We start from the raw sequence: 12,775 nt of genomic DNA on the forward strand, positions 1-12,775 counted from the left end.
ATCCACTGTTCTTTAACATGGAGGTAAAGTAAGCACCAAACTCCGTGGCACGGCAGGTATGGGAACACAAGGACAGAAATATTGCCTTTCAGCGGGGAATGGTATAGTCCAAAGCTCTGATTTTAATATGAAAGCAGGACCTTCAGTAGTCATATCACTGAAAATACAAGATTTGAAAAATATATTATTGTCTACGGGTGCTCATGAAAGACAATGTCTATGGACTGAAATCTAGAGAATGCTATAGTGATTTTGGTATTTTACTGACCTCTGCTGGTGGTTTTCAATCAAGAAAGTTAAATAGAGGCAGTTGCCAGAAAAATAAAAAAAATAAAGTCCCTCAGCAGAAAGCAATTCTGGTATTTTACTGACCTCTGCTGGTCGTTTTCTATCAAGACAGTTAAATAGAGGCAGTTGAACAGAAAAAAAGTCCCTAAGCGGAAGCAGACAAGTCCTAGGGCTGATCTCCAGAGCCCACAAAGTACATACACATATAAGTATATACTAAAGTATGTAGAAGAGGTCTTGAATGCTCGACCTAAAAACACATAATGCCAGAGCAGCTCTTCGGGTGCTGCTTGATTCCCCTTTAGGCCAGTCTGACTATGCAAATCTACTAATAGTGAAACCACAACCCTTCTCTGGGCAAGTCAAACACAGAAAGGGAAGAAACTCACCAATAATAGCAAAGTTACTAAGATTGTCTTGAAAGCCATTTAATATTGAGAAAGGATAGACGGGAAGGAGTATTGTATACGGTGCTGTCTGTGACAGACTGTTTGCAGTGAGACCACAAAAATGGGAAATAAACACCCATAGTACAGTGAGAGTAAAATTTCTGTTCCCTGTGGACATCTGTACATAGCGGTACTTTGTCAGGTTCACTGGAATTATGTGGTAATGGAGAGTCAAATTATGCTGCAGGAAATTATGGAGCAAGTTCTATGCCATTATTATCTCTATGCTGCAAACAGTTGCCTTTCCACAGTCAGGGCAACATTTTCACATCTTTACTTCATTTTGATACCCTACCAAAGAATCAACAGGTGAAATGTCACCAGCTAAGTTTTGCATAGTGATGCACCATGGTTATTTGTTTTTTTTTAGAAAGTTTTAGCTCGAAAAATATTTTTGGGGAAATCTGTAAATTGTGCAGCTGAAGGTGGATTATGTGGTGAGTGTAGCCATCGTTAATTACGCAGGCACTGATGTGGACACAACTCTGGCCATCATAATAATGTACCTCAGAAACTGGAGGCACAGGCAGGAATACTATGCAAGACAAGCTCCACCTGGGACCTCTTCTCTTATGTGGTCCTATATTATTTTATATCTGGAAGTTGCTGCACCCTGTTTCCTGCCTGCTGCATCCAGCTCTTCCCTGATCCAGTTTATCGTGTAATATGTTTGAGAAGAAGGAACTCTTTGAGAATAGCATGTCCTAAAACCATCTGTGTGTGCATTCTCTTGGTTTACTCTCTTGTGAAAGTTTCCGTTAGTAATGGGGTGAATTGGGGAGAGAATGTGGCCTAAAGGATACGGCGGGCGACCTTGGAGCTGAAGAACAGAGTTCGAGTCTTGGCATGGACGCTTAACATTCTGTGATTCTGGGCAAACCACTTAATCTATTAGGGCCTCATTTATGAGAAGTGACGCATCGCTGCGTGAAAGCAGCGATGCGTAACTTCTCAGTGCGCCCTCCTTGCGACATGATTGATGCGTTATATTTACTATATGACACATCATGTCGCAAGGAGTTACAGATACGTCAGTATTTCTGACGTATCTGTATGGCGCAAAAGTGACGCAATGCTGGAGTGTATCACAAAAGTGACGCAACGCCAGCAATATGTCCTTTCACATGCGGCAAGCCCCATGTGAAGGGGCCTGCGTCAGTCTTACGCCTGCTGTTAGGCAGGTGTAAGAAATTCACGCATTTGCGTCCTAGAAGTGGCGCAGTGAAATCACATAGATTTCACTGTGTCACTTCTACGACCAGTGGCGGCTGGTGAGGTTTGTGAGTGGTGCGGCTGGGCTTGGCGCGAGGGGGGAATGGCACAGCATTTTTTCAGGAGGTTAGACGCCGTTTCCTGTGCAAAACGTATTTAACAAAAATGTGATTCAAAAGCTGCATTTTTCAGCTCAATTTTTTAAATAAACAGAACAAAAAGGAATAGCTGTCCTAGAAATGTTTACTCCTTCATCAAATTACCTTAGAGTAAAACATTTCTCTCTCATCCTGCTGCTGAAATAGTAGTATTTGTAATATGGATCTCAACACAAAGCTACGAGAGAGGAACTATGCACACTTAATTTTACAGTGAATAACAAACAGTTCATTTGCAAATTATAACATGCGCAGCAGAAGTAGCCTTTGTAGGTTTGAGCAAAACACCAGTAAGGGTTGAATGACAGACTTTACATGCCCCCAGCAGTTGTCACCTAATTAACTGATTGTATCAGAAAAAATGATGCTATACTACCCCCTACATTTCTGCCTGGACCTAAAGTCAAAACAAAATGTATCCAGGTTGCTGGCATAGATGTAAGTTTCAACCCAATTGACTTATTTGTCCTCCAGAAATCTCCATGATCAAAACTACAAATCCCAGAATGCAACTTTGCTGTTGGCTAAAAAAGCAATAATAGCTGAAGGTGACTCACAATCCTTTCTAAAATGTATCTCATTACATTGACGTAACTACTTTGCTCAATTTATGGTAAAGTGTCACTATAAGTGTTACTTGTAAGCATTTGAACGTCACACACAAATGTACTCAAAACATGGACATGTCACACATAAGCAGACTGGGAGCGTGGGAGCTATGATGACAAACAATTACAAAGTCACCCACCACCCACCTGCGGTGCAGTGAAGGCCCTATAACCGAGTGTACTAGTGCCATTAATGTGTTTGAATTGCATTGATTTTCAATCGCATTTGCCATATATAGAATGCATCATACTCATGACGATATTGAAAGGTCATCATAGGCAGTGACATGATCATTTTGTGATTCAAAATAAACAACGTTGGGCTTAGTGGGTGAAATGTAAGTGCATGCATGTAGAAAAGCAGATGCGATTTTCATAATTGCACTGCACATTTTGCGGGATACTCTGGTCCACAGTTTCTCCTTAGGCGCTTACAAAAACATATTTACATTCCATCAAAAGCAACTTTTAACAATTATTTTTTAGCAAACATGGAGTGATGTTGGGGTCTCATAATCCCAATTTTCTCATTAACAGCATGTGTGCTAGTTTATTATATAACTGTAACTCATTTAAACGTGACAAGAGATGTTTTAAAATAGTGTCGGATTTCGACAGAAGAGGCGCGGAGGTGCTGAAGAACTAACTTTCTCATTATATGCCTTTGCTTATGGGGTCCTCATCATTTTATGTGCCTCTGCCCTCTACCCGAATGCCGAGTAATTAATCATGCCATGGGTTATGCATGGACGCATGTCAGTGAGTGGGACCAACAGTGCAGACAGCGGTGCAAAATGTGTTAAGTGGCACCTGAAATTCACATTATTTATGCGTAGTCCGGTGAGGCAAAATTCCCCCACCACCACCCCCCAAGGCCTGCTGCAGTGCACCCCCACGTACAATGAATGAGCCCAATTACAACTAACAAGATGGGCCTGGGTACGGCAGCTTGCAGATTATTTTAACGGTCCTTACTTGGTGAACTGCCAAGTGCTGGCCCAACTCCTTTGCATGTGTCCTGTCAACAAGTCACGACGACAGGTACCTGCAGTGCTTTTGGTACCATTGACACTGCAGTAAATCATTTGCCTGTCTGAACAGACAAACACGGAATTCACTGTTGCAAAAATGGCGCAGCGCCGAGCCCTACAGAGTCCCAGAAACCACACAAGTCTGCGCAGACTCCTGCCTGCCACACCCTTTCCCAACTCGTCACAGGGTGGGGTCCACACCCTGTAACGACTCCACCCACACCCTGTAACGAGTTGGGAAAGGGTGGGGGTGACAATGCTCTCCACTCCCTGATTGACATGGAGGCTTGTAGTTGAAAACGCCCGGGGCTAACTTTACCTCCATGCAATCAGGGGGTGGAGACTGGCCCTGGATGCTAAGTCTTTGCCGAGCTGATGACATCACAGCCCTCAGGCCTGAGAGATTGTCAGCCCGGCAAATACTTAAGCTTTGGGAATACCCAGGGGAGCAGTTAAAATGTGGTGTCAGTCTCGTGTCTTCATTGCTAATGCTGAGCACAGCAACAACACTGGTGTCACTGACTGGAGCAGACAGTGCCCCTCTCCCGTTCCACAAACTTACAAGGGGGCATTTTCTTTAGATCAAAAAAAGTTTAAACTTTATGATTGCTTTGTTTTCACTTCGGAACTAAAGGGGGCGGAGCCCCGACGCCCAAGCACAAAAACCGCCACTGTCTACGACCCTTTCATGCGTCAATACGCCCCCCCTGCATACATTATACCTGGCACAGGTATAATGTGACGCAGGGGTTTACAAGGTGAGGCATCTACCTTGATGCGTCACTTTGTAAATATGGCGCACCAAGGCACATTTTTTACGCCACTGGTGCGTCACAAATAGTGACGCACCGGCAGCGTAAAAGTGACGAACAGCCTCATAAATGAGGCCTCAAGTGCATATCAAAAATTAACGTGTCCGTCCAACGTAACTGGTGCTCATGTAAAGCGCTCTGATAACTTCGGGTCTAGTTCCTACTATATAAAACACCACAAAAAAATAATAATTGTACAGAATATGTATAGCATTCATTGACAGTTGTAAAACAACCAACACATTTACATTATCAAAACAAAAATAAACTGGGCTGCTGAACAGACCAAAGCATGCCTTTGCACACACGTAGGTGGACTCAGACCACAAAGTATTGCTGTCCGTGAGCATGTCTGCAAACCCATACTTAGTGTCGAGCCCTTTGAGTTTCCCTTCATCAGGGTGGTTGCACTTCTGGCTCCTTTGACTCATCCAGTCACCTCTATCCCATGTTAAAGCCTGTGTGTCCCAGTGGCTCCTGGACATCAGACACTTCATTATTATTAAAGGCACTCTTTAAACAACTGATGTAACTGCAATAACATGGTAAAATCGAAGAATATGCACAACCTCAGGCAAAAGCAATGATCAGTGCAAATTATTGAACAAAAGAGAAACTGCTTCAACATCAACAATGTAAGGACCAGTTGTACTAAAAATTGTCTCAGTTGCAAAAACTCCAATTTTGGATCAAAATGTGTTTTCTGGTGTACTAATTCCCTTTTAGGAGTACGAAAAGTTCTTCTGACTCCTACAATGTGATTGGGAATGGATACTGTTTCGGTATCTGGAAGGGGTGTGATCTAGGCAACTCTTCCAAATACTGAATGGTTATCTAAGGAATAAATGTTTTATGATAGAAATCCAGTCACAAAGCTTTGATATTTTACCCACACATCAAAGGAGCTGGTAATGCATTTGCAAAAGTGAAAAAGTTGCCTTGGAACCCATTCCCTATATAAATGTTAAAAAAGAGTAAGCAGTGGTGCACTGGAAACAAAATTGGGCTGCATTTTTTAAAAAATTTACCTTTTTTAAACGATTTCACAAGTTTGTCGGTCTGCTGCCCCAGCAGGCCACCATCGCTGTGGTGGAGTCTAATTGTAGTAAGTCACAATTTTCGACCTACCTCATTCATAATCATAAGCTTGTTTGGATTGGGACCTACCAGGATTTGGAGTTTTAAGATGTAACCTATTGATATATAGGGGAGTTCTTAGAAATCTTTACTAGCTGTAATTGTCCACCAGATATCTGACCCTCAGTCCCATCTGTAAAAGGCAGGCATCCAGATGAGTACCGTGCAGGCTGCTGAGTATATACAGCTTAAATACGTACTTCCTTCCCAGTATGTGGCCCTGCCCATCCTTTGGTGAACCACAGATGTGCACACACACCCACCTCTTCACCTTTCCTGATTGGAAGTAAAAGATTTAAAAAAAACTAGGGTGAGTCGGAAACAAGGGAGCAGAGGATGGCTAGGAAGAGCTAGAACAGTGAGGACATGAGCCCCATACCTTTCACTCATGCAGAGATGAAAATGTACAGTAAAAGCTCTTTGTAAACTAACCAGCACACAACTACAAGCTGATAATTCCAGACTGACTACTAAAAATACACGCAAAAATGCAAACAGAAAGAGACCACATGTACCGAAGCACTGCAGTGATGTATAAAAAGAGAGATATAAATGGAACAAATTCATAATTTCTTTAAATTGTTTATGTTTATTTTCGATTTCACTGTTAGGATTGAACGATGGATTTTGTAGTTGTATATATGAACAGGTCTATATCGGTTCTAACAAGACAGTGTTTCCGAAATAAATATTTTTTTTTATATTTTTTTTTATATTTTTTATTATTTTAGAGTATTTTACCCCCTGACCGAGGGTAAGAGGCACAACATATCACAACATAAAATTTCCTTTATACAGTTAAAGTATAGCATACATGAATCCAAAAAAAGGCATATAATATACACAATTCAAAGAACAGAGAAAGAAAAGAAGGAGAAAAAATTATTGGAAAATCAGAAAAGGTGATAGCTTAAATACTTCATCTTATCTCAGTGGTTAATAAATCGATACAGCTCTATATGTAAATCTATTATCCTACATCTCTTCCTTCCATCTAGTTATTGGTCCCCATATTTTCAATCCCAATTTCCTCCCTTTCTTTCCCCTTCTCGCATAGATTGGTTTTTCCAAATTATATACATTCAGAATCCTTGCGAGCCAATCTTGAAATGTCGGTGGAGTTGGGTCGAGCCAGGCTGAAGCAATACATAACCTAAAAATCGCCATAGCCACAAAAATAAAATAACATTCTTCCCCTGAATACCATCTGAATTTACACCCAATAAGATTAAGGAGGGGGTTAAAGTAACTGTCAGTTTCAATGCCCTGTGCATATAAGACTCTATTTCCCTCAAAGTTGTGCATAGTTGTGGGCATATTGCAAATACATGTACAATATCTGCTTGTAAACTTCCGCATCTTGCACAGTTGATACCTGTTGTAGCCCCCCACTGTGCGATTTTTGCCGGAGTGTAATATAGCCGGTACAATGTCTTATAATGTTGCGCCTGTAAGGCTGCAGAACACAAAACATTCTGACCCAACTCTAATGATGTATTAAAGCAATCCATTTCAACATTTAATTTGGTTACCCAACTTTCCCCCCATTTCTCCAAATCATCTTGTTTTAAATGTATTAGTTCATAGTAAAACCTTTTAATACTACAATCAGTTCCTTGCTGTACCAACTCCAAAATATTATTTTTCTCAAACCAAGCAGTTCCCCCTCTTTTGTTTAACAAAAAACTTCTCACTTGCAAATACTTAAAAAAATACCTTGTTTCTATCCCATATTTTGTTTGTATCTCTGAGAACTGCATAAGGCCCTCAGTTCCCATCAAATCACCAATTTTAATAATTCCTTTTTTAACCCAATCCATAAACACTAGATCGGAAAAGATTTCATTAGGAAAATTAGAATTATTCTTCAATCTTGTGTATCTATTATTTTTCCCCAAGCCATATCTCTTACTAAAAGCCTTCCAGATGTTATAAGCTGCCATCAGTGTCTTAAAACGTGTCCTCTTATAATATACTGAATCAAAATTTCTAAGGAGTACATTATTGACATCTTCTCCCAACAGTAAACCATAGATTGCCAGGGTTCCTAGTTCATCTTCCCCCTCCCTCTCTGCACCACCAATTAACCCCACCATGTATTGCAGGGCAGCTGTCCAATAATAAAGTTTCAAATCAGGTAATGCCCAACCTCCTCGTTCTCTTGGTAGTGCCATAAAGCGTAGTGCTCTTCTAGTCCTTTGGACCATATAAATCTATTAATCAAAACTTCTAACTTTTTGAACCAAGAATTTTCAAACATCAATGGGATCGCCCTAAATATATATAAAAACTAACTAACTAACTAACTAACATCTTTATAATATTTATTTTGCCAACTATTGACAGGTGGAGATTATGCAACCTATCTAGGTCCCTTCGAACCTTAGCTATAATAGGGGCTATATTCATTTCCACTACCTTGTCCAATTCTGAGGTAATTGTTATACCGAGATAAACGCCTGTTTGTACTACCCTATGATCCTGACAGACTACATTATTGTTCTTAATTATTTGCGTTTTATTCGTATTAAGGGAATAGCCTGAGACCCTTCCAAAACTTTTTGCCTCATGTCGAATAGCCTCCGTGGGTGATGATGTAAGAACTGCCACATCGTCTGCATAAGCAAGAATCTTGCATTCCCCCTATGTGTGTTCAGTGGAACTATGTCTTCATTTCCATCCATTCTCCGAATCAAGGGGTCCAAGTACATAGCAAACAATAAGGGAGAGCACGGGCCCCCCTGTCTTGTCCCCCTCTTAATTTGGATCTCCCTAGTTAACCCCGAATTTACCCTTACAGCAGCTACCGGATTCCTATAGAGTGTTTTTATTGCATTGACGAATCTCTCGCCAAACCCCACTCTTTTTAAAACAGACCATAGATAGTCCCAGGAAACCCGATCAAAAGCCTTCTCGGCATCTAGAAACAATGCCGCCATCGGGCCCCCTGAGACTTCCATGGTGTCCAATAAAGTAATAAGTTTCCGAGTATGGTGGGTCGTTCCACGTCCTGGTATGAATCCATGTTGATTAACGGAGACTAGTGGTGTTATCACATTTGCAAACCTTACCGCTAGTGCCTTAGAATAGACCTTTGTATCAGCATTCATAAATCCATTTGTCAAGACAGTTCTGAGGCAGACCTATCTAAAGGCATACTATTGGGGCGAATTCTGACAAAAATGGTTCTGGAAGAGAAGGCTTATTTCGTCTCAGATCACCTACTTTTCCCAATTGTATGACAGTCAAAGAGATGGACATGTTTTCAGTTCACATGCTGCATTGTAATTGTCGGATCACTTTTTGTTTCATACATTATTGTAAAAGTTCTGTATGTAATTGGTAAAACATTTTGATATGAAGTCATGTTTCTTTGGGCATAACATATTACTTTGAATATAGTATTGCAGAGTATAATTACAGCATGTCTCACAGCGTTACACCTCTTCCTCTAACTTGTTGTTAAAATTGAATGAATTACCTAACCCCATGACTGCTTATTGACCGCATTGGCTGACTTTCTCATCACAGGGCTGACAGCGGTTGACTATGTGTGGGGATTTCCTTCCCTATGACTTGAGAACACATTTGCTCTTCATTAAACTGTTTATTTTGCAATGAGGACTTTATATACACATACGAGAAAAGTATCAGTTTTCCTGAAAACAGCCTGATCCCCCACCTTCTTTATGTCAAGAGGCAATGGGCCAACCCCCTATCTAGCACCGTGTCTTATAACACTAAGACTACTGCTGTCCAAGTCCCCAGCCTTCAAGGAGGCTGTAACCTGTCTGCACCCAACCGTGAACTTACTCACACTTTCATCCAAAATAATAATGCATTCATCTCTTCATCCATGCGTTCACCTGCTCATCCATTCACCCATGAATGTATCCTTCAATCCATGCTCTGTCACTCTTCATTCATCCATATAGTCGCTCATCCAACGCTTTACTCATTCAAAGTCACATTTCGATAATTATGCCCGAAAACTTGGCAAACACTGGAGAGGCACTTTAATTATAAACTACTAGACCTCCTGGATTTTCAAAATCTTGCTTACTTATTTTTCTCAACACAACAACTTTTAACCATTTTCTAAATCTTTTTATCCTCACAGGTATCTGGGCCTTCAGTTAGTCTTTGAGGTGGCATCGTTCATTTGTTTCTTCATAGTCTTCCTCATTCTACGAAATCAAGAAAAAAGAGCTTTGAAGAAGTGCAGTCCAGAAACCCTCACAATCACGACCGTGGTGGATAATGGCCAAGGTGCCTCTGAGTGAATGGAAAATACAGACCATGAACATTGCGTGTGCTCGCTCGTGATGCAATCCTCCTCACTGCCTGACCAGAGGACTCTATTATACTGCACTTCAATCTCTAGCTATGAGTGTTTACCTGGAGTTGCTGAACTACTTCAGCACCTGTTTGATGCATTTCAAATCAGGGATTTTATCATTTTTTTCAAGAAATCAAATTGCATTTCATTTTAAAGTAATACTTTTTAATGCCATGGTCAGGGTTTCAAGCCGTTATACATACCCTGTCCCAGTCTCATGCACATACACCAGTGTAACAAAATCATGACGTTTTCATGTACATAAAGCACTATGATATACAGGGTAAAGCAGTGCTCTAATCACTCACCATAGAGTCACAATGTACCAAGATTACTTCACGACAGATACTCCTTAGCGCATATATAAAATCCCAGCAGATTGTCTAATTATTATACTTGTTATAAAACCCTTTGAGGGTTATTAAGATGGTGGGCAGATGGCGGTGGCGATCCGCCCGCCACCCTAACCCGATTTCCCCCACCATAATATGATGGCGGGGGTAACTTGCGTCCGCCACTTTTCCGCCGGTCTGGCCGGATTTGGGCCTCAATATGGTGGCGGTGCCTAGCCGTCACCGCCATCCATTTTAGGATGCAGGGTGTCACTGGCATTTATATAGCAGCTTTAACGCCATGGAAAGGCTGGCGGGGAATTGCTTTGGAGGCCTGTTGCGAGCCCCGGGTTGTGGGGGCTGCACTTGGTGGGGTACCTATGGTACCCCCTCCATTTTCATGCACAAGGTGGCAGGCACCGCGCAGTGCCTCCCATGCACAACGAGGCACTTTGGCATTGTGGCGGGTGCTGCTTACGGCAACACCCGCCGCAATATCAAATATGTGGAAGGCAACCTTCCAGGGTGGCGGTCGCATCCTAATTAGCGGTACAGGACCGCCGCACCTATGGCGGCCTGTCCCACCACCACGGGGATTGTGGCCAGACTAAAGTCCGCCCGCTATCCTAATCAGCCCCTTACTTGCAGTCTTAAGATATAAGAGCTGTGCACATGCATGTCATATTTAGTTTGGTGCCCCAAAGCTATTTGATTTTTTTCCAGTGTGAAAGGTCATTGCGACAATCACTGTTGTTTACTCTATTACTTGCTCCTAGAAAGAACATCACCCTAAAACTTGATTAGAGTAGCAACAGATTTTTTAACTGGGGACTTAGGTCAGACACAATTATTAGCAAATTAAGAGACAAATCCTACTTCATTGCTGATGCAGCCTATCGGCCAGCCATCCAGCTCACTGCTGTACATGAATCACTGTGAGATCATGCACTACGAAGGAGGGGTGTGGGACTGAGATAAGTGTGAGTACATCTGGAAAAAGAAAAGATAATCACATAGTTTCTCTCATGGAGTTTTCTGAAAAGAACCAAGTAGGCATTCTTACCATGTATGACACCTGCATATCAAAGGTTATCATATATATCTGACTCACTGTTTAACAGGCAGCACTTCTAAGGATAGGTATGGAGAGGGGTTGGCCTAACGGCTAAGGCGCTCGACCTCGGACCTGGGGATCTGGGTTCGAATCTCGGTAACGACGCCAAAAACCTCCTGTGATTCTGGGCAAATCACTTAATCTCCCCATGCCTAAAATGAAAGTGTGTCCTCATGTAACGTAACTGGTGCTATGTAAAGCGCTCTGATACCTGATTCGGTTCGGGTCTAGTTCGCTCTATTTAAAAACTCTGCAAAAAAAAAAAGCCTACTTGCCACTAAATAAAAGGGAAGACACTTTGGTGTGTCCAGTAACTGCAGCATGAGGCAGGAAGGGGCTCTGGCCTGTGAGGGGACCAGTAATTGTGGCACCCACCTGAACTTTTATGTACCCCAATGTACCCCCAATCTAAGCCTAGGTAGCTACACAACCTTTTAACTAAATTTGTCCTACCTTGCTCTGCATAACGGTTCTAACACTGTCCTTTTATCTAGTTATGTGCTGAATAAATGTCAATTAGTTTCCTTGAAACTAGCCTCATTTATTTAGGATTCTTAGAAAAGTCCCTGCACATGACGCACATAACAGGATAAACATACTCTGTCTAAACGCCATGGTAATCTTCATAGACAGAGGAGAAGCTTCCATTCTGATAATAGACGCTGAGGTCTCGGCCTGCAAAAGCTACAACACACAGCGGTCTGACATCTTTTGCAGGGTGTCCAACTTGAGACCAAGACGGGGTCTTTCGTTCTCTCCCATCAGGTAATGGGGTTGGCTCTTTCCTAGGGGACTCTGGGCTTTACACCCACATACATGTTAGGTACACTTAGGTAGGGTTTGCATCATAGGAGTATGCTTAATTACTGTCATGTATCTATATGCCAGCATATATTTACTTTTATAGCACCATGGTAGAATGTTACCTTTTATTTAGTTTGGTTGTGCATGTCACACTATACATTTGCTTATGTCTAATGATTGCCACAGCATATATGTTTTGTAATAGAATGACGCTGGTTCAATAAATGCTTATTGAAAATGTCCCCATCATTTATTCTGTGTATCTCTCTGAGACTAAGTGAATATGATTGACTGAGGGAAAAGTACTGTATTGTTTCCTCGATCCCTGAAGGATCAAGGGTTGTCATGTTCAATAGTTGCCAGAAACTAGTCGCTCCTTGGTAAGGTTAGGGGGCTTATGTGGGCACTGTGAGCTGGCTGGTCTAAAGGCTAACATGTCCTTTAGGGGTGTATGGAATCAGTTTGGATACCAATCCCTTAGTTTATGTTGT

At 41.7% G+C, this 12,775-nt stretch overlaps 1 protein-coding gene across 2 annotated transcripts in view; it reads left to right on the forward strand.

Moving 5' to 3' along the window:
• The window catches only part of LOC144773527 (solute carrier organic anion transporter family member 2B1-like), a 477,218-nt gene extending 464,692 nt beyond the window's left edge, over window positions 1-12,526 (forward strand). For both annotated transcript variants that reach the window (XM_078658588.1, XM_078658589.1), the window contains exon 15: window positions 9,816-12,526. In XM_078658588.1, the coding sequence (XP_078514714.1) occupies window positions 9,816-9,978 (163 nt within the window). In that variant the 3' untranslated portion in view covers window positions 9,979-12,526. The remainder of the gene's footprint in view (window positions 1-9,815) is intronic.
• The last annotated feature ends 249 nt before the right edge of the window (window positions 12,527-12,775 follow it).

The sequence above is a fragment of the Lissotriton helveticus genome, chromosome 8 (genome assembly GCF_964261635.1).
Source record: "Lissotriton helveticus chromosome 8, aLisHel1.1, whole genome shotgun sequence".
Lineage (NCBI taxonomy): Eukaryota > Metazoa > Chordata > Amphibia > Caudata > Salamandridae > Lissotriton > Lissotriton helveticus.